Raw genomic sequence first — 22,661 nt, 5'->3', positions numbered from 1 at the left:
ATAAATTATTATAAATTACTGACTGTTTGTTTATTTATTTGAAATTACCATGAAATGGGGTTACAAAAAACAGTAGAACATAAATCAATCGACGACTTATGACTCGCTGTAACAGGTACGTCATAGTATACTTACTTTTGCGGTTACTACGCATTTCCCTTCCAAGTTCCACCACACAGGTATACAGGGGCTATTTGTTTACGACCTTTGGATTGCCTATTTGCTTTGCATACGACTTCTCACTTCCAATGTTAATAAGACCCGTGAGAGGTGTATATTTTTAACTACCAACAAACTTTTGATTTTTCCAATCTTCACTAGTTGGCGCAAGGGTTGCCGCGAATCGCCCTGTCCCTTAACAAACTGAGTGTAAACGTAAGTAAGCATGGCGCAAAATACATTACGTAAACGAGATTTAAGCACCCCGAATGAGAAAACATTTTCCAAGGGTCGTTTATTCTGATTTCGCACACATTTCGCATTATCAGGAATTGCGAGTTAAATTCCCTTCTACAAACAACAATCGGAAAAATCGCTCACTGAATGTTTCTTATTTCTGCCCCATCCCAGTCCCTAGTCACTTAGCATCGTGAATGTAGGGCTGCCTGTCGGCCATTTTTACTTTGCCCAATCCTGCCTTTTCTACATTCAAAACGTCCCAGGGGCTCACACTTTCCTACTCGTGACGTATTCATGTATTTCCGAGAATTTTTTCACGAAGTTAGATATTTGAATACAATGGAAACTATGTACTTACCTGTACTTATCGTTAAATTCTTTTAGAATCGTTACATAATAAAAAATCTAGTCGGAATCGGAAGTTGCTTCCGATGGATGTTCTCTTAGATTTTTTAAAGTATTCAACGGAATTTAGTTTTAGTTTTCAGCAATAGATACTTAAGAGGAGGTTTTATTTGTATAATAAGTATATACATATTATATAAGTACCAAAATATATCAGGTATTAAAAAAGCGTCGGTACAGCGGCTGTCGGGACTTACTTTTCGCACCGGTTGGCAGCGGTCGAATTGAAAAAAAAATGTACCAGGTAAAGTTGCTCATCTAGCTTAAGAACATGTTCTTATAATAGGGATTCCAAAGTTGTATAACATTATTTTCAATAACTTCGTCACAACTGCTATTTTCGTTCCTAAAGGGGTTGATTATGTAAACATCGTTACCTATTCAAATTTGTTCCTAAGCTGAGGTCAGGAACTATCAGTGAGAGCTTAGGCAGCCCTAGCAAAGTATAAACAAGCGTCATTCCTCTTCCTTACGCGTCGGACCAAGTGAAAAGAATGACAAACGAGTTAAAAGAATAATGGAAAGTAAATGAAAACAGCAAAATCTCTTTTGTCAACGTACTTTCTTTCGCTGTTGACGTTCGCAAGCGCCTTCGCCGCCTAACTTATAATGACTTGTTCCGACACTCGCTCTATAGCCTCTATACTTTGCATCGGCAGTGGGGATGATGACTAGGTTTGAATATATTGATTTTTATTGTACATTCGGGTAAATAGGGTCAATGTTAACTAATTTATACTTATAAAGAAAAGATTGTCTGGATATTTGCAAAATAAATGAAATTATAAAATTTCAAAATCAATTAAAAACCTTTTATCGTAATGAGATGAAAATTCATACAGTTTTAGCTTCCTTACATTAAATGTGACATTTTTTAATAAATGGACTATAAACATAAACGCACAAATAACAAAGATATTAGTAATTTTGTTTGAACGCACATATAAATCTAACGATCATTACATTACCTACGACGTCATTAGTTCGTGCCATTTTGTATGGGGCATTTTTTAGGGATCCGCGGCAGCGCCGCAAATCTGACTCTTTAAATCCCTGTAGCTCCGAAAGTAATGATCGCAGATACCCTGTTCCTTTTACAAAATTGCTTTACTATTAGCATAATCTTAATTTATATACAATTTAAAAAACTGTCATCATCCCTGTTCTATTCTATGAACATACAACCTCGCTGACAATGTTGCAGAGACTAAACACACACGTCACCCACCTATAGGTCTTTTGTAACGTAGATTCGTTTGTATCTACAGACACAGTGCATTACAGACAAGTAGCGTGGCAGACACGCACAGACACCGTCTATTCATACTGCCCAGCTGGTAGCTAGAGACACTTAGTCCTTTTCATGAAAGAAGTCCCCCAGACGGTCTTATTGTCATTTGTGTAAGGCGCTGTCAATTTTAGTTCAGGTTTCATGAAAAGGACTCTACAGACACAAACTGCACAGACAAAATATTCTTTCTGCGAATACTGGCCGGGCGCGGACCGTATCTGTGAACGCCTGCGCGGCCGCGTTACTATAGATATAAATACGTTAATAAACACTGTATAGAAGAATATTATTTTGTCTGCCACGGCACGTGTCTGACACGCTAAATGTCTGTAGATATAAACGGACCTAATAGTAGAGGAGCCGAAGAGGGGATTTTTGCAGTTACTCGAGCGCGGCAGATAAACATAAGGGACTATACCTTACACTTTGTCGAGTACCTCCACCGAGTATGAGCCCTTAATATTGGTGGGTTAGTCAAGGGCTAACTTACAAAGATTTTTTTTTATTTATTTTTTATTCTTTAACAAGTTAGCCCTTGACTAAAATCTCACCTGATGGTAAGTGATGATACAATATAAGATAGAAGCGGGCTAATTTGTTAGGAGGAGGATGAAAATCCACACCCCACCGTTTGGCTTGGCTTGGTACGTCTTTGCCGGTAGGGTGGTAACTAGCCACGGTCGAAGCCTCCCGCCAGCCAAACCTGGGCCAATTAAGAAAATCTCAATCTGTTCAGCCAGGGATCGAACCCAGGACCTCTGTTTTGTAAATCCACCGCGCATACCACTGCGCCATGGAGGCCGTCATAAGATTTAAAAAAAAGCTGGAGTGCTAAAATGTATCTCCAAATTCGTCCATCCCAACCGCGACCAAATAGTAAGTAGGGAAAAGGCCTTAAATAGAAAGCGGTATCATATCGGGATCGGGCGATTTATTCAAATGCCGTATAAATATTCAAGAGTGAATTAACTGGCGGCGACTGTCGCGCTCAATATTTTCGCGAACTTGACAGCTTTGGTTAATACAGTTGGAGGTGGATTTATCACTAGGTATTGCTGGAAATGATTATCTTTTTGTTATTTCTTTACAAGTTAGCCCTTGACTAATCTCGCTCGGAAGTGATGATGCAATCTAAGATGGAAGCGGGCTAATTAAAAAAAAACTTGTTAGGAGTAGGATGAAAATCCACACCCCTTTGGGTTTCTGAACGCTAAACCGGTTGGCAGTACGTCTTTGTCGGGGATCGAACCCAGGACCTCCGTGTTGTAAATCCACCGCGCATACCACTGTTCCATGGAGGTCGTAAAAATTCAACTATATCATGGTTATTATCAAATGAGTTTGATTACAAGTATCTAACGGTTTCTACGTCTTTGCCGTTGGATGGTACTGCAGATAAGTCATCATCTCATCAACATTATCAACCCATATTCGCCTCACTGCTGAGCTCGAGTCTCCTCTCAGTGTAAGAGGGGTTAGGCCAATAGTCCACCACGGCCCAATGCGGATTGGCAGACTTCACACACGTAGATTAGAAAATTCTCAGGTGTGCGGGTTTCCTCACTATGTATGTAGTCGACCGTTTGTGACCCGTGATATTTTTTTTAATGTACATAGCTGTAATGTTGGATTTCCGGATTGGACCGGATTCGTACCCCCCCCCCCCCCCCCCCAAGGTATTAGCCTCTCGATAAATGGGCTATCTAACACTGACAGAATTGTTCAAATCGGATCAATAGTTCCTGAGATTACCGCGTTCAGACAAACAAACAAATAAATATAATATTAGTATAGATTTAATTGAATTATAAAATTTCATATCTGCGAATTCGTAAATTTATGAATATAAATTCGCAGCAAATAAAGCGAATAATAAAATAATTATTGATAATATTTCTCCATAATATACATTTATCCCGTCGCTAAGTTATTACTCTATTCAGGTCGCCGCTCTTGATGCTCGTATGTAGGTATACCTCACTGAGTTTTTCGTTTACAGACATTTTATTGGTCGACTGTATTCATTATTTATTATTGGGTGACTTTTTGTACAATTACCTACGTATTTGTATCGTTTAGTCTCAGGTCAACGATTATTACTATTATTGAGCATTTCGTTCCATCGCCCTTCCCAACCAACTAGTGGTTGAGGCCTGCAACTACACTCCCAACCTTAACGCTAACTTCAAGCAGAGGCGTTCCAAAAACGTCCTTTACGATCCAGACGATGACATGACGATCGACAATGCTTCCCGGGCAACACAATCACAAGCTACACAGCGTCTTCGCCAGCGAAGACGAGGTCCCCGATATCTAACGTCACCCGGACGTGGGTTTTCTAACTCACGATACGGGGGCGTCCGGACTGATTCACTCAGATCACGGTTACACCCTCCCGAATGGCCCTCTAAGCCGAGGTCCAAGTCTCATAGAAGACGCCCTTAGAGAGCCGTTCCATCCTCTATCTTTATTTCAGGCTTCGGGTCTCATCAGGCGATGCTTCTGCGCTCGCCCAAACCCCCCGGTGACGCCGTAGTGGTCCCACATGGAGCCATCGGCACTTACTTAACACGAAAAAAAAAATTCCATCGCCCGCTGTGTGACTCTGAGTTTTCTAATGAGGCCCATAGTTAGCGATCAAGTCTCGGCTATGGGTAGGAGTATCTGCGTGATCGAATCAGAAATGAGGAGATCCACAGAAGAACTAAAGTCACCGTCATTGCTCAACGTGTCGCGAAGCTGAAGTGGCAATGGGCGGGGCACATAGTTCGTAGAGCCGATGGGAATGGGGTCCCCGCACCGGAAAGCGCAGTTGGTCGACCATTAGGTGGACCGAGGACATCAAGCGGGTTGCAGGAAGCAGCTGAATCCTGGCGGCTCTAGACCATTTTGGAAGAATGCAAGAAGCCTATGTCCAGCCGTGGACGTCCATCGACTGTTAATGATGATGATGATGAGATGATGATGATGTGTAATAATGTTAACCAGTGCAATCAACCCGAGTCAATAACACGGGCAAATTGGTACCTAATAAACAACTAAGTAAATTGATACCCACTATAAGAAACATCTTGAACAGAGAGCCCAGAAAACTTAATTTAACTTTATCAATTTTCGTTTGATCATTTATTTCAGAGATGGACGATATAATTAAAAGGGATATCGCAATCGAGTTGTGACACAAACGCTATAATGGCGGATCAATTAAAAGTTGAACTCGAGGCGGGATCGAATCATTAGTATTGCTCTGTCGGAGAACGACAATCGAACCAAAATTCGCTATCACTGCGGGCTTATAGCGAACTTTACCTTGTTTGATAATAGCGTTTCAATATAAACGTACAACTTGGTTATATTTAGGCCCCGAGCAGACTGAGAGACTTTATAACAATCAAAATCAAAGAAATGAATGATTTAGATTATAAAAAATAACGAAAGCGCACTGACCAAATAAAAGCCTCCCACTCAGCTAGAAAAAAAAAGGGTGGTTATCAGATGTTCATTAAATTACTAGAACAGACAGGTTGCTTTGGGATGCTTTTTTTATTCTTTACAAGTTAGCCCTTGACTACAATCTCACCTGATGGTAAGTGATGATGCAATCTAAGATGGAAGCAGGCTAACTTGTTAGGAGTAAGATGAAATCCACACGCATTTCGGTTTCTACACGACTTCGTACCGGAACGCTAAATTGCTTGGTGGGACGTCTTTGTCAGCAGGGACCAATTAAGAAAACCTCAATCGGCGCAGCCGGGGATCGAACCCAGGACCTCCATCTTGTAAATCCACCGCGCATACCACTGCGCCACGGAGGCCGTTAAAATGACGCTATGCTAATTATGCTAGACGATAAAACACCACCAACCTCTCAACTCCGAAACCAACTCTATGAAGCTTTACATCTACATCAACTCTGGCATAGCAACGAACAGCGCCCCCCTAATGATAATCAAAATAATTGTAAACTTAATCATGTTGGACTAACCACTCAACGTGGAGTAAAAAATAATTATAATGTTGCGAATTCCAACAATTACCTCGAATCCTACATACGAAAACCGAAAAATAAAAAATATGAATAAACAAAAAGTGGTTGTAGAGGCCAAGACAAAGGGCGGCGAAGGAAGGAAGACGAAGAACCTCTCAACTTCAGACTTCTACTGAGGAACTCTGGGATAAAAGGAAATCTTAATATTTCCCAAAACTCAAATCTTATGATCTAAAGTAGCATAGACTAATCACTGGATTGGATTAGTAGATAGACCGACATGACTAATTGATTTTTGGAAATGGAATAAAAGTAGAAACTGGCATTCCGCCAATCTAAATGAAATTTATTATGACTTGCCGCCATCGGTGCATGGTGCAGCCTAAGCTACTTATCTCCCTCATGCAGTCGAAGCAAATCCCCAAACATTGGCATTTTCAAATATATCTAACCTACCCAAGTATACGGCCAAATCGAAGGTTTTGTTAGAAATGTTTGATGGGATTTTGTTTTTTTTATTCTTTACAAGATAGCCCTTGACTACAATCTCACCTGATTGTAAGTGATGATGCAGTCTAAGATGGAAGCGGGCTAACAAATGTTAGGAGGAGGATGAAAATCCACACCCCTTTTCGGTTTCTACACGACATCGTACCGGAACGCTAAATCGCTTGGGTGATGGGTAGAGTAAATGATTTTATAACACATTTGCTCGTAAAGTATCGCTTATTTCACCAATTTTAATATCGAACGCACATGTGCCGTAATGTAATATAAAACCTTTATCATCCGTCTAAAAACGAACGGCACTTTTTTAAATCTTGGCAAAGAGTTTTATGTTAGAAAAGTACATTCCATTTATCTGTATCAGAAACACAAAAATATTAATTTACTTTATTAGTAATACTGGCTGTTTTTAGTGCATTTTTTTGAAAAAAACTGTTTGTGCTGTTCGGCGCACTTCGTTATCTGTGCAAAAATTACAAGCGTGTCAAATCAATGTCAGGCAAAGATGCAAATTAATTTTCAGAAAGTGTGTAAATGTAGAAACTCCTAATTTTACGGGGTCGAAGTCACGGGTATCAGCTAGTAGGTATTTCACACTTTTAAAAATTGTCGGCTACGTTCGTTATATCAAACCAAATACTAATTTAGGGGTGTTATTTGCTGCCACGTCTAGATGCCTAAGCGTTTTATCTTCACAGCGCAGCCCAGGGCAGGCCAGACCGCAGTGCAAACTTGAACTCATTTCCCAACGTTATTTTACAAAAGCTAGCAAATTATAAAATAGGCGAGTTTTGAGATATTTTGAGATTGGAGATAATTTCAAGTTGAATTAGCAAATAAATAAACAAATTAAATTAATTCAAAAAGCAATATAATTGATAATTCAAATAATATTCATTAAAAAATCAAATGAAAAATTAAATTTATTTATTTCCAGTAGGCATACAAACCTTTTTAAAAAGACGTCATTGACTAACGACTCTACTGCCGCTTATGAAAGATTCTTTCGAAAACTAGATCACAATTGTCTCGGCAGTGGTTTTTTTTAAATACAAGTTAAAATTAAAAAAAAACAATGCTATGAAGGGTGTAAGGATCTGGCGAAGTCACCATAATCCGAACTCCATGAACTGCTTCCGCACTTTCCTACGTTGGGAGCATGGAATAATGAATACCTACTCTGGAATATATTTCTGTCATTTTAAGTTTTGGATATTCCGTACCCGGAGGCGTGTCCTAAACGAATACAACTATAGTGTAGTGTTTTTTTGTATTCTGAAGTGTAAAAATGTGTTTTTCTGTATTTTGGGGTAAAAATATAGCACACTAACAAACGCTTTACATAATTGGAAAAATGTGGTTTTGTCTGAAAATAAGAAATATGTTATTCGTAAGTGTTTAAAAAGATGTTTATTCATTCTATATCTACTTATTATTTTAATGACACAAATATAAAGCAAAATTCTTTAAAAAATCGCATTTGTCACTGGTGATTTTTTGTTATTTCGAGTAAATCTTATTTATATTAAAAGAAAATAGACTTTAATAGATGTCATTTACTGGTATAGATACTCTTTAATTAGTTCTTAACTAGTTTATTGCAAGGCAACAGTGCTATAGTACTAACTAAAGTTTACTCTATGTAACCATTATTAAAGTCTATTTTCTTATAATACAAACACATTAGCGTACGTTTTCATATATAAGGATACGTTACCTCCCTTGGTCTATCTACTGCTAAAGCGTTAGCTTTAGTGTTCTATATTCTATAGATAGGAGCATAGGCTAACTTTATGCCTTCACAAAATGAGGTATGTCTATTGTCTAGTTATATGATCGCAAGCTATTTTTCTATTATTTAAGTAGCTTACAGAAAAGTAACAATGGGAAAATAGATAAAACACAAATTTTCGGCTTATCCGCCGCGAGTGATTTATTCAAACGGCCAATAAATATTCAAGAGTAATTAACCGCCCGCAGCCTCCGCGCAATACAGGCGGTATATTTTTCAGAACAAGACCATTTTGAGTTGTGTAATCGAAAAAGGTGTGCTAGCAACCTCTAAGAGTAGGTACCTACCGCTGAATCTATAATTTCTGCCTCCCCAAATTTATTTTCACTTTACTAGACACTCTTCCAAAATTCTTTTTAGTGCCTGAAGACGAAAGTCTTCGAACAGTGCGTGTTGCTGTGATGACCTACGGATCTGAGACTTGATCGATAACTATGGGCTTTATAAGAAAGCTCACACAGCGGGCGATGGAACGAGCTATTCTAGGAGTGTCTCTTGCGTGATCGAATCAGATATGTAGATATCCGCAGAAGTCGCGATGTTGAAGTGGCAATAGGCAGGGCATATAGTTCGAAGACTAAGGACATCAAGCGGTTTGCAGGGAGCCGCTGGATGATGGTCCGAAATCGTGATGATTGGAAGTTAATACAAGAGGCGATGGTTCCTAACAACCCGATTCCTATCGGGTTAAATTTTAAACATCCACGAGTTTTACGGACGTTAATAATAATTTAACGTAGTCAGCCAAAAAACACATTCAGACTAAAAACACATGAACGGGTCTAGAACTAGAAAATTTCAGTCTTCGCTACTGATAGGAATCCATTGGCTGATAATGATTATGATGATGAGATACTCTTTAAGGTAGTCTTTAAGAGTGTTTTTCGAAGGTTAGCCACGAAACAAAGCGATTTACTACCATAATTTTTTAAGTTATGCCAAAAAAATTTCAAAACAGTGCACTGTACAGTCGGGGAACCCCGCCAAGAAAAATAGACCGAAAGAAGCAGAGAGTAAGAGAGGGAAATGCTGCGTGACGTGTAACGCGTAACGCTTTTTCTTGCGTGACGGTTTCTGTCAGTACGCTATACTGTAAGCCGCGTAAAGTATCACCTTACTTAGTCTGCTTCGTCACTTAGTTCGTGTCACATCAGGGGTGTGATTCCGCTATTTTATACTCGTGAATTCGCCTATAACAAGTTTTATTAGAATTTGAACTTTATTTCTATGGGATGCCAAAAATAAATGTCATTATCAACGAAGTTGTCATGGAAATGAGCGATGTCTCTGTAATTTGCAAAATTACAGAGACATCGCTCTAATTTGAATGCAAATCTCGTGAGATTGCAGTCAAGTAACTCATTATTGAATAACGAGGTAACTGCTGTAAAGCGTTGAGGAGTTCACGCGTCTGTGTTTCGGCTCCATCATCAGACCGACTCCTGATCTCCATCAAAAATTTAAATGCTTTAAAATATTTGATGAAAAAGTTAACCAACGCACTAGTCGTCTCTTTGATTTTCGAAAGTACACCTCGATTTCTTCAGGATGCCATAATCAGATCCTCCATGATTTCAAAAAAAGAATTTTCATAATCAGTCTACAAATGATGGAAATATCGCTGAACATAACAAAAAACATACATACAGCCGACGCCGAACTTCCTCCTATTCGGACAATTAAATGTCAGCTAGCCGCACCGACTTATGATACTGTTGGCAAAATGATAACATTATCATAATAAAATCCACAGCGAATAAAATAAAGTTAATATAATTTGCATACAAACCACTATTAACTCTCGACCGCAGAGTTATTGCTTTATTGGAACTCGTTGGCTCGGATGTTTATGCTCCAGTGCGACGAACAGGCGACTTTGTTGTATTTTTATTGTTTTTTTTTTTAATATGTTTTAGAATTTAAACTATCGTGAGTGTTATTCATATTAATTGAGTATGAAACAACGGCTAAAACTCACGTGATATTAGGTCGGAGTATGCCCGACTAGTTTCGAACCCATACGGGCCCTTAGTCATGGCAGCTGGTTCTTGCATCGTGGCACGATCCAAACTGCATACTCCGACCTATCACGTGAGTTTTAGCCGTTGTTTCATAATCAATTAATATGTTTTTTTTTAAATTACTCATTATTCTTTTAACTATTACTATAGACCCTTATTTTTAAAAATCTTCAATTATTTGTAACTTTTGCAATTGTTTATGTGCGGGTCTGAAATTTATACACATTTTTCTAGAGGTATATGTCGAGTCGAATGAGCTGAGCTACCACACGTATTTTCATTCGCGGTATCAGTATTAATCATATATTTAGAGATAAGGCCGCCGTTACACAATTGTTTCTATTTTTACTTGGTTTGTTTTTGTAAAATTTTGTTATTTTGTTTTTGGTGTAATAAAGTGTTTTATTATTATTATTATTATTAATCACTGTGTCCCAGATGTTGATCGTACTATAACAAGACATTTAAGAATTCTGTGGCCACACCACATGGCTCATGCCTACCGACTCCAGACTACCGTAGAGCTATAGGAATTTGCTTAAAGGTTAGGTTCAATACTGAACTTTCTTGCCTCCGTGGCACAGTGGTATGAGCGATGGATTTTCAAGATGCAGGTCCCGGGTTCGATCCCGGGACCGATTGAGGCTTCGACTGTGACTAGTTACCACTCTACCGGCAAAGGCGTACCGCCAAGCGATTTAGCGTCCCGGTACGATGACATGTTGAAACTGAAAGAGGTAGGACTTTTATCTACTCCCTAAAAAGTTAGCTCGCTTCCAGTTTGCATCACTAGTCAAGGGCTAACTTGTAAAGAAAAAAAGAAGAACTCAGGTCTACATATTCGGCATTCCTATATTATACCTGCAATCAGACTACACTGGACACCTTACTACCTAATACTGTGAAGTGATGTGAACTATTCTAGTTCACTGAGACGCTTGTTGCCTCAATACATTATTAATTCCGTCCGACCGGTGCTCCTCTAACCTAATATGTCAAACAGTTCCGATACAAGATCATCCGAAGGGATCTCCTACATCCAAGCCTCGTGATAGCCCCTTGAGTATTTAGTTGCTAATAAAGTAGTAATCACGTGTAGTGAATATTAAGAACAGACGTAGATATAGATAGATAGGTAGATATAGATGGTAGCCACTGCAGATAAAAAAGGAGGAATTTGGCGTTCTTCCAGTGTATGTGTAACATCAAAATCCCTTATTTCTCTGTCTATGAGCCTAAGTTTACAAAGAGTTCGACTATTTATAGAGACTACCTTTATTTTGTAAGGCAGGTTGATTTAACGACCGCTCTGGCGTAGTTGATTGTCTTGTTTTAATTTGACAGGTCTATTCCAGCTCAGGTCCATTTAGGAATTCATATATTCTAAATTATAAAAAAATTAAATATATAAAATTCATTTAAATCAAGTTTACTTTTACTGGCACTTTTGAAACGTCAAGGTTGACTATTTGTGAAGAATCTACCACCGGTTCGGAAGATAAGTTCTCCCGAGAAGAGCCGGCAAGAAACTCAAAAGCTCTATAAAAAAACATACATGTGGTCTGCCTATTGTCACTTCAGCTTCGCGACTTGCTGAACTATGTCAGTGACTTTGGTTCGTCTGCGGATCTCCTTATTTAACACATTGCTTAAACTTAATGCATTGACAGGTCTAAAATTAATCGAACTGGGAAAAAAATTTAGACCAATCACAAGCGTTACCAACTGCGTTATAGAGGTCATTCATCATCATCATCATATCAGCCGATGGACGACCACTGCAGGACATAGGCCTTTTGTAGGGACTTCCGAATCCCCGCGACTCGCTTGTCGACCAACCAGTCCACCTGGCGGGGGGTCGACCAACACTGCGTTTACATAGATCATTCACTTTAACGAACAAAAATCGTAGCTTCTAATAAAGCAAATTACATCAAGCTTCTAATAAATCAGTTTGATATACCTACCATAGTACCTTCCTACAAGCTACACCCATATTGTACACCCAATTATTTAGTAGTTTCAAATGAAGTCCTTACGTAGCAAACTATTAGCATTCAGATCGGTTGAGATGGTGATTCAATGATCGACTGAGCGTTAGCATTACTTGAATAGATTATAAGGGTCGGTGAGGGTAAGCATTCAATCAATAGTTCAATGAACAGTTTCGGCCACTTCCCAACTTCAGTCAAAGCTGTACGTATATCTATTGACTTACATAATGTAACAAATATGCAGTAGTAGCATTTTCTGACAGCTTTATATAGGGTTATGGCTACAGGTGTTTGCTCGAACCGAAGTGGTGAGTCAGTCAGTAGTAAGTAATAAGGAACTTACGAAGTTATATGAACATCAAAGCTAGTAGAAATTGCGTTTCCAAAAACCTATACGCGCGTATAAAACGCTAGTCTGCGGAAAGCGCTCTAAGATTTTAAACGGTGTCTAATATTACCTTGATCTTGTAATATTAAAAAAGCTATATCAGCAAATTGCACTCGTTGTGCAGACACAGAGGGCGCTAATGTCGCCGGAAACATTCATCATTTATGATATCGAAATTTTGCCGGCTTCGTCCGCGACTCGACGGGACGGGTCGGTGGAAAATAAAACATTTTCCTTGTGGACAGATCGATAGGACCGACAGTTTTCGCAATAGTTTTCGCTCAGGAACTACTGGTCCGATTTGAAAAATTCCTTTAGTCATAGATAGCCCATTTATCGAGGAAAGCTATTGGCTATATATTATCCCTGTATTCCTACGGGTACGAGAACCACGCGGGTGAAACCGCGCGGCGTCAGCTAGTAATCAGATAAACTTCTCGCAATTGAATCGACCTGTCCGTTAATATTATATCCATTAGTTATCCCTTTACCTTAGATTTCATCACATCTATCTAATATATAGGTACAAAAGCGAAAGTTAGTCTGTATAAATAAGAATATATTTTAATCCTCCGCAACTAATGAATCAATCTATTCGATTAGGCTACGTTAAATTATCTACGTAGTACGAGAAATGTCAAAGAAAATCCATAGTTGTCCATGCGGGAAGTGAAAAACAGGATTTCCACCAAGTTATAAATAAAATCCCAATCCAGCTGGCACAGTATTAGCAGATAAGCAGTTGTTTATTTTTCTGTCATTAAATTAATTCCGTCAACAAGCTCCGATTGGGTCTACGTGTTCATGTTTATGCAAGGACACAGGGCCTCCTGTAATTACCTCCTTGTTTGTAGATGGTCGTATTATGGATTGGATCCTGCATCTTAGTAAGTAATTGCCGACCAATGGAATTGAATGGTGTTTGAGTATACAACGCCAATCGCTTTAGCCGTATCTACCTACTTGATATTAGAATGTACGCAGATTCATTAACAAAAATGGATAAAATGAAAGTAGGTATTTAGTAGTAGGGGTTCCGGAACAAACTACGTATATTCATGACCATTCTGACTAAACTTTGTGTATTATATTCATGGCGAGTCGGACAAATTTATGAACGTAGAATCTCTCAGGTTCTCTGGTCATGAGACGTTATCCTTGTAAATGTATGTCATTTCCTAGACTTGTCCGACTAAATTTGTCCGACAAGATTACTTACCACTTGATTTGAAATACCTCTCTTTTTATTTTATTGTGTGTGTGTGTGTTGCCAATGATGACCTATGGTTCCAATACTTGGTCGCTAACTATGAGTGTCATAAGAAAGCTCAGAGTCACAAAGCGGGCGATGGAACGAGCTATGTTAGGAGTATCTCTGCGTGATCGAATCAGAAATGAGGAGATCCGCAGAAGAACCAAAGTCACTGACATAGCTCAGCGGCTTGCGAAGCTGAAGTGGCAATGGGCGGGGCACATAGTTCGAAGAGCCGATGGACGTTGGGGTCCCAAAGTGCTGGAATGTCGACCTCGTATTAGAAAACGCAGTGTTGGTCGACCCCCCATCTGGTGGACTGACGATATCAAGCGAGTCGGAGGGATTCGCTGGATGCAGGCGGCTCAGTAAGTGATGTTTGGAAGTCCTTATAAAAGGCCTATGTCCTGCAGTGGACGTCCGTCGGCTGATATGATGATGATAATGAGATTTTATTCTGAAAAAATCAGCGCTTAAATACCTGATGAAGTTTATTTAACGGTTTTCTAAGTTACGTTCACTGGTATATTTCGATTTTTTTAATTTTCCATCGCGCGTGATTATAACCAAGCGCCAGCCTTTTTATCTTGAGAAATTCTTTATTTTCAAAGCAGTGTATCTTTGTTGTGTTATATCGACGTAGCACATACGAGGAGTGTAGCGTAATGTCTTAAGAAAGCCGTAAATGTTTCTCGTACAAGTGAAATTTACCACTTGAGCGGTCTGGGAGCGGTTGTGCACTGCACTCGATCTGAATCCGATAAAATTGTAAACGTATCGATATATGACTATAGTCGTAAACACCGTTTTGCATAATTGCGCGTAAATTAGTCCAAATTTGATAGTCTTTAGACATTCATTATTTCATCATCGTTATAATCATTATCATCATCACATCAGTGGACGGTCACTGCCACTCCACTGACTCCACTACAAATAATTCTGATAATTCTAAACCGCTTCCTCCCGTGATATCCTGCTTTTCGCTAGATGTAGACTATCCGTCACTTAATATGGTCAATAATACAATTATTATTACTGATACTTTGTAAGTAACTAGCGGGCGCCCGCGATTTCGTCCGCACGAAATTCGATGTAAACTTTCAACCTCTATTTTATCCCCTTGGGGTAGAATTGATCAAAATCTTTTCTTAGTAGATGCCTACGTCATAACATCTACCTGCATGCCAAATTTCAGCCCGATCCGTTCAGTGGTTTGGGCTTTGCGTCCCTTTGAGTTTTATATATTTAGATTGCGAATAGATAATTAAAAATAAATTTACCTCAAACATATGACCTTAGCTTCCGATTCCGGAGGGTGTGGGTTCAAATCCGGTCTGGGGCATCCACCTCCAACTTTTCAGTTATGAGTATTTTAAGAAATTAAATATAACGTACCTATCTCAAACGGTAAAGGAAAAAAAAAACATCGTGAGGAAACCTGCATACCAGAAAATTTTCTTAATTCTTTGCGTGTGTGAAGTCTGCCAAGCAGTGAGCCAATTTTTTTTTTTGTTTTTTTATAAATATACTTAAACAATACACATCACTATCTAGCCCCAAAGTAAGTATTTAGAGTAGCTTGTGTACCTATGTAAGGGTATACCATGTATGTAGGTATACCCTATTTAAATTTGGCGCGTCTATCGACTGTCTGTGATCAGTGACATTGACAGATGACACTATATTATATTTGTCAAATGTCATCTGTCACTTTTAAGAGGGAAAAAAGCGTAAAGTTTTTCGGTCGTTAGAGGTTATTTCTTTTTATTTCGAAACTATTTAATTACACCAAGACAAATAAGGAACATTTAATGTCGTTTTTCTGTTTTCAGGTGAGTTAATGTGTTCATAAATATTGCGTATTAGTCTAATCATTGTAATAATACTAAGGAATAAATAATTCTGTTTTCAGAGCAACACATAGTTTCATTTGTCTAATATAATACTATCGTCTTATAAAACGACATTATTGAAGACGAAAAATGGAAAAGTTACGATTCACGTTTGCAGTATTAGCAGCATCGGATAGCAAATCTAATATAATTTGCATAACTTCAATCGAAACACCTGATGGACATGTATTTGACATTCCCGACGATTTGAAGCCTGCGAGCAAGCACACTGCTATAACTACAACAGATATTTTCACCAAAATCAAGAATTCTCTAAAAAAGAGACATCAGTCAAGGAAAATATGGATCCCCTTAACCCAAGACTTGAGAACAATTTACCTGGATGATGGTGATAATGTACAATTTGGGGATCAGTATTTAAACGAAATTACACAAGAATCGAAGCTTTCAGATAATAATACAGAGATAGGTAATGAAAATAAAAATTTAGGAAAATTAGCAGAAAGATTTTTACTCGAGAAGTTTTCAGGAAAAACATCAAATGTTAACCAATGGGTCGGTGAATTTGAGAGTGAATGTCTACGTTTTGATATAATAAAGGATGCAGAAAAAATCGAGACTTTAAAGCATTTACTTGAATGTAGGTGTCTGGATTGGTATACTAGTATGTTAATAAAATTTTCAATAAACGCAGGATGGGATACATGGAAAACTAATTTCTGTGAAACATATGGTAACCCGGGTTGGTCACAAATTAAATATGCATTTACATTTAAGTTTCAAGGAGGTTCGTTACTGGATTATGCCACAAAAAAAGAAAGATTATTACTAGAAATAAATAAAGAAATTGACACACAGACATTGATTAATCTTATTGTTATGGGTCTACCGGATTATATAATGTTCAAAATGAACAGGGAATCTATAACATCCACTGCAAATCTTTTCAATGAAATTGGTAAACATGAACAAACAGTCAATAAAAACAATTACAATAAATTCAAGAGAAATATTTTAGAAAATAAAGTAAAGAGTGATAAAATTAAGCCTTGTAAATTATGTGAAAAGCTTAATAAAGGTACCCGTTTCCACTTAGAAGAAAAATGCTGGTTTAAACAACAAACTGATAACCACGAGAACAGGAGACACTATAGTAAGAATGTAAATAACAACATATTAGATGTTGAATTAAATGATAATGAGCCAAAAAACGATTATTAACACCATTAATTAAAGTGAAACTAACATTAGAGGATAAACTAGACATATTGGGCATATATGATTCCGGCTCTAATGTTTCATTAATAAATTCTGAATTATTGAGAATAACGAAGAAAAAAAGAAAATACAATAATACAAACCTAATAACAATTAATGGTGTTAAAAAGACAAAAGGTTCAACAACAATCAAGATTAAAATATTCAATAAAGAGAAAAAAATTGAGGTTTATATTGTAGATGGAAAAGACTTCAAATATGATTTTCTTATTGGACTTGATATTATAAAAGAGTTTAATTTAATCCAGAATGAAAATTTGGAAATCAAACAGAAATCTAAAGACAATTCTACAATTGACGAACCATGCTTAGTAAACAATAGTAATGAAAATGGATATAAAAAGGTATTCAATACTGTGAATTTCAATGAACATATCAAAGAACAAGAATTTACAATGGATTTGAGTCATTTAAATAGTCAACAAAAATCAGAAATAAATAAACTGATTGATAAATATAAATCATGCTTTGCAAAGGATAAGTATGATATTGGCACAGTAAAAGATTATGAAGCACGCATTGATCTACTTGTGGACAAATACTTTAGTAAAAGACCGTACAGATGTTCAATACAAGACAGGTTAGAGATAGAAAATCAAGTAAGACAATTGCTTGAAAGAAATCTTATAGAAGAATCATACAGTCCATTTGCAGCACCAGTAACCTTAGCTTTCAAAAAAGAAGACAACAAAAAAACTAGATTGTGTATTGATTTCAGAGAGTTAAATAAAGTGGTGATACCGCAAGCTCAACCATTTCCTTTGATTGAGGACTTAGTAACAAAAACCAGAAATTGTAAGTACTTCTCAACTTTGGATATAAACTCAGCATTTTGGTCTATTCCCTTGCGAATTGAGGATAGAAAGAAAGTTGCATTTGTTACTAATGAAGGTCATTACCAATGGACATGCTTACCGTTCGGTTTGAAAACTTCTCCAGCCATATTCCAAAGAATATTGAGCAACATACTTAGAAAACACAAATTAACAGATTTTGCAGTAAATTTCATTGACGATATTTTGTTATTTTCAAAATCATATGAAGACCACATAAATCACTTATCACAGCTTTTAGAAGCAATACAAAAGGAAGGTTTTCGGCTTAAGTTTACAAAATGTCGATTTGCAACAAATTCAGTAAAGTATCTTGGACATATAATACAAGATAACACAGTAAGACCAGTAAGAGACAATCTTGTTTCAATTAGGGATTTCCCAACACCAAAGAATCAGAAAAATATTAGACAACTTCTAGGGAAAATAAATTTCTACCATGAGTACATACCTAATGGTTCAATAATTTTAGAGCCTCTACATAATCTACTAAGGAAAAATCAAAAGTTCATTTGGTCAATAGAATGTCAAGAATCCTTTGAGAAGATAAAACAACTACTATGCTCACAACCAATTTTGGAAATTTTTGATCAAGACTTGCCAATAAACATATACACGGATGCATCATTACAAGGCATTGGAGCTGTGTTGAAGCAGATCCAGTTAAACGGTAAAGAAAAACCTGTAGCATATTTCTCGAAAAAATTAAATGAATCCCAAAAGAAAAAGAAAGCTATATACTTAGAATGCTTAGCTATTAAAGAAGCAATAAGATACTGGCAGTACTGGTTGATAGGCAAACATTTCAGAGTGTATTCCGACCACAAACCATTGGAAAACTTAAATATAAAATCAAGAACAGATGAAGAGCTAGGAGAATTATCCTATTATTTATCACAATATGACTTTGAAATAAAATATGCACCAGGAAAAGAAAACTTAGAGGCAGATTGTTTGAGCAGAAACCCTGTATTAGAAGCGAATAAAGATATACATGAACAATTAAAAATAATAAACTTAATATCTTTGAGTGATATATTAACAGATCAAGAGAAAAATGAGAATATTCAAAAATATAAGAACAATTTAACATATAAAAATAATATATATTATAAACGAATAAAAAACCAAGAAAAAATACTACTGTCAGAAGAATTCAGTATAAAGTTTATGAAATTAATACATGACAATATGTGTCATATAGGTATAAAACAAATGCAAAATAAAATAGGAAAGTTTTATACGGCAAAGAATTTAACTAGAAATATTACTGCTTTATGTAAAAAGTGTGAAATATGTATTAAGAATAAGACAAGAGGACAAGCTAAATATGGTTTAATGTCATGCTTAGGCCCTCCCACAAAACCATTTGAAATTGTCTCGATAGATACGATTGGAGGATTTGGTGGGACTCGTTCAACGAAAAGATATTTACACCTTTTAGTCGACCATTTCACTCGATATGGTTATATAGTAACCTCAAAGACACAGAGTGCAAATGATTTTATAAAACTTGTCAACAAGGTACCTAATTGTAGTGAAATAAGGATGGTGCTTAGTGACCAACATCCTGGAATTAATTCAAAAGAATTTAAAATGTTTTTAAATGAAAAATCAATCGCTCTGATATTCACTGCAGTAAATTCACCGTTTTCTAATGGACTTAACGAAAGACTAAACCAAACACTTGTAAATAAAATAAGATGCAAGATAAATGAAAAACAAAATACTAAAGCATGGACGACTATTGCTCATAATTGTTTGGATAAATATAATAATACGGAACATTCAATAACGGGTTTTGCACCAAAATACCTATTGGATGGCACTGACGTTTCACTCATACCAGATGAACTTAAACTAGAAAAACAATCAGGTGACTGGATTAAAGACAGGAAAATTGCATTAGAAAGAACAATTAAGTCACATCAATATAATAAAATGATATTTGATAAAAATAGAACAAACTATAATTTTAAAATAGGGGATATGGTATATGTTGAAAATGGTCATAAGCTAAATAGAAGAAAGTTGGATGAAGTGAGGATTGGTCCATTTAAAATTGAAGAAAAACTATCAGAATCTATGTACAAGATTAATACAGGTCATAGAAGGTCAGAGTCAAGCCTGTTTCATGTTACAAAGCTTGTTCCTGTCCCCATACCAGGTGAAAGTGAGGATTGAAGCATTAATGTTGGAGAAGAAGAGGATCTTCGGGAATGTACTTACCTAAGGGGGGGAGATGTAAGGGTATACCATGTATGTAGGTATACCCTATTTAAATTTGGCGCGTCTATCGACTGTCTGTGATCAGTGACATTGACAGATGACACTATATTATATTTGTCAAATGTCATCTGTCACTTTTAAGAGGGAAAAAAGCGTAAAGTTTTTCGGTCGTTAGAGGTTATTTCTTTTTATTTCGAAACTATTTAATTACACCAAGACAAATAAGGAACATTTAATGTCGTTTTTCTGTTTTCAGGTGAGTTAATGTGTTCATAAATATTGCGTATTAGTCTAATCATTGTAATAATACTAAGGAATAAATAATTCTGTTTTCAGAGCAACACATAGTTTCATTTGTCTAATATAATACTATCGTCTTATACCTATTTAATTTATAGCAATTATATACTACATATAAATACTTATATAATGTATAAATACACACAGACACTGGAAAACACTCATGCTCATCAGACAAATATTTTCCAGTTGTGGGAATCGAACCCCTGGATGCAGAAAGCAGGGTCACTACCCACTGCGCCACGCGGCCGTCAATTATGGGTTGATAATGATTAATTCCCCGTATCAAGTTCTAATTAAACTTTTGCAATATTATACGTATTTTTTCAAATCGGAAACAGTGTACAAGCCTATTTTACCGTGCATATAGAATCCTTACAAATATTTTATGAAACTAGTCTCTCTTGTTCGACCTAGGCTGTAGGTAGGAGGCTGCTTAATGCCCGACTGCGCGACGCAACGAACAAGTACCTACCTAATGTATTCCTTACTTATGTAAAGACTATGTATACAACATTTGGTTGTAGAGAGCTCTCTGAGGAACTGGGTATACCAACACCACCAATATCCTTGAAACTTGAAATTTTTCTTGCAAGAAAATTTTTCTTTTTTTTTGTTGGGCTGAGCCAGGAATTGAACCCTGAACCATATCATCCGTAACTACAAATCATGGATGGGATCAATGAGGCAATTTAAAGCACACTAATATTATATAGCCGAAATGGCAAAGTGGCACGTCGATTCTCTTTCTACGATCGCTAACGCTTCGTTAACTAGAAAAATGTATGGAAATGACAGATCACGTGACCTATCGATAGCAAATGTCATTCCCATACATCTTTCTAGTTTTCGAAGCGTCAGCGATCGTAGTAAGAGAATCGACGTACCACTTGGCTAGGGGAGCAGGTGTACCCTCGTACAAAAATATATGGGGGTGATAATATAATGTATAATTATAGATCTGGTAAAATAATTGGCTTAATGAAAGTATGTTTTTTGAAGAAAATTTCATTTTTGTCATCACTCTTCTCAGGCAAAATGTTCGTCGATGTACCAAAGCGGCGAAGTAACATTTGTAGCTGTATTTTTTTTTTGTATTATTTTTTTCTGTTGCTTAACAAACAAGAAAACGTTAAGTTAGGATGGGTCTGGGTCGGGGATGGGCAATCCCTTTTGTGTGTAAGTGTGGGTACCTGTTTATTATTCTATTACGTATAAATTCCGTACAAAAATATATGTTCATAAATTATGAAAAAATGCGAAATATAATGAATTTCCAGAATAATTTAAATTCAATCCCTAAAGTGGTGACATAGGGGTTGAAAGTTTACATTGACTGCCTCGTGGACAAAGTCGCGGGCGTCCGCTAGTAAAAATATAAATTTAATAAAAACACACATTTTCATCTCGAAAAAATCTATGGATTCCATGGTTCATAGAGTTGCGGGCGATCACTCGTAAATAATAAAATAAATTAATCACTTGAATCTATACTAATATTATAAAGCTGAAGAGTTTGTTTGTTTGTTTGTTTGATTGAACGCGCTAATCTCAGGAACTACTGAACCGATTTGAAAAATTCTTTTAGTGTTAGATAGCCCATTTATCGAGGAAGGCTATAGGCTATATATTATCCCCATATTCCTACGGGAACGGAAACCACGCGGGTGAAACCGCGCCGCGTCAGCTAGTACATCATAAAATTCAATAGATACTAGTACCAATAAAATTATTGTCTAAATGTACTAAAAAAGTTCTACATCTCCAATATTATTGTATCGTTCATAGTCCAAAATTCTGTATTTCAGAGCGTAGGGAATAAAGAAAATAAATAAAAACTCGTAGTTTATATGAATACAGCCTGAAGCAACGTCCTCCAGCTGTTTTGGTCAAATTCACGTGGAGTCATTTTATTTTCATTTTTACGACGAAACTTTGTACGTTACAGCCAGAATATTTACCTATTGGTCGTGTAGCAGTGTAGCATGTTCTCTTGTTTTATTTTTATTCCTTTGTGTTTATATCAGTGTGTCAACCTGTTTTTAGGCAGCGTATATTAAAGGTGTGTTTAGAACTGACAGCTGTGATATTTTAAGTAGGTTCGTTATCGCCGTTTAGTGTTGGAAAT

At 36.8% G+C, this 22,661-nt stretch overlaps 1 protein-coding gene across 1 annotated transcript; it reads left to right on the top strand.

The window, feature by feature from the left end:
* The first annotated feature begins 15,636 nt into the window (after positions 1-15,636).
* Positions 15,637-20,574, top strand: LOC128198572 (uncharacterized). The gene is made up of 2 exons (XM_052884677.1): positions 15,637-15,872; positions 15,953-20,574. The coding sequence occupies exon 2, from the start codon at positions 16,023-16,025 to the stop codon at positions 17,112-17,114; it is 1,092 nt and encodes a 363-aa protein (XP_052740637.1). The 5' UTR covers positions 15,637-15,872; positions 15,953-16,022; the 3' UTR covers positions 17,115-20,574.
* Positions 20,575-22,661: the final 2,087 nt, after the last annotated feature.

The sequence above is a fragment of the Bicyclus anynana genome, chromosome 12 (assembly GCF_947172395.1).
Source record: "Bicyclus anynana chromosome 12, ilBicAnyn1.1, whole genome shotgun sequence".
In the NCBI taxonomy this organism is placed as follows: domain Eukaryota; kingdom Metazoa; phylum Arthropoda; class Insecta; order Lepidoptera; family Nymphalidae; genus Bicyclus; species Bicyclus anynana.
This window is presented reverse-complemented; position numbering and strand designations above follow the sequence as displayed.

What these genes read in the sequence shown, in the direction of transcription:
- LOC128198572 (XM_052884677.1), top strand. Translation starts at nt 16,023, where the DNA reads ATGGAAAAGTTACGATTCACGTTTGCAGTATTAGCAGCATCGGATAGC.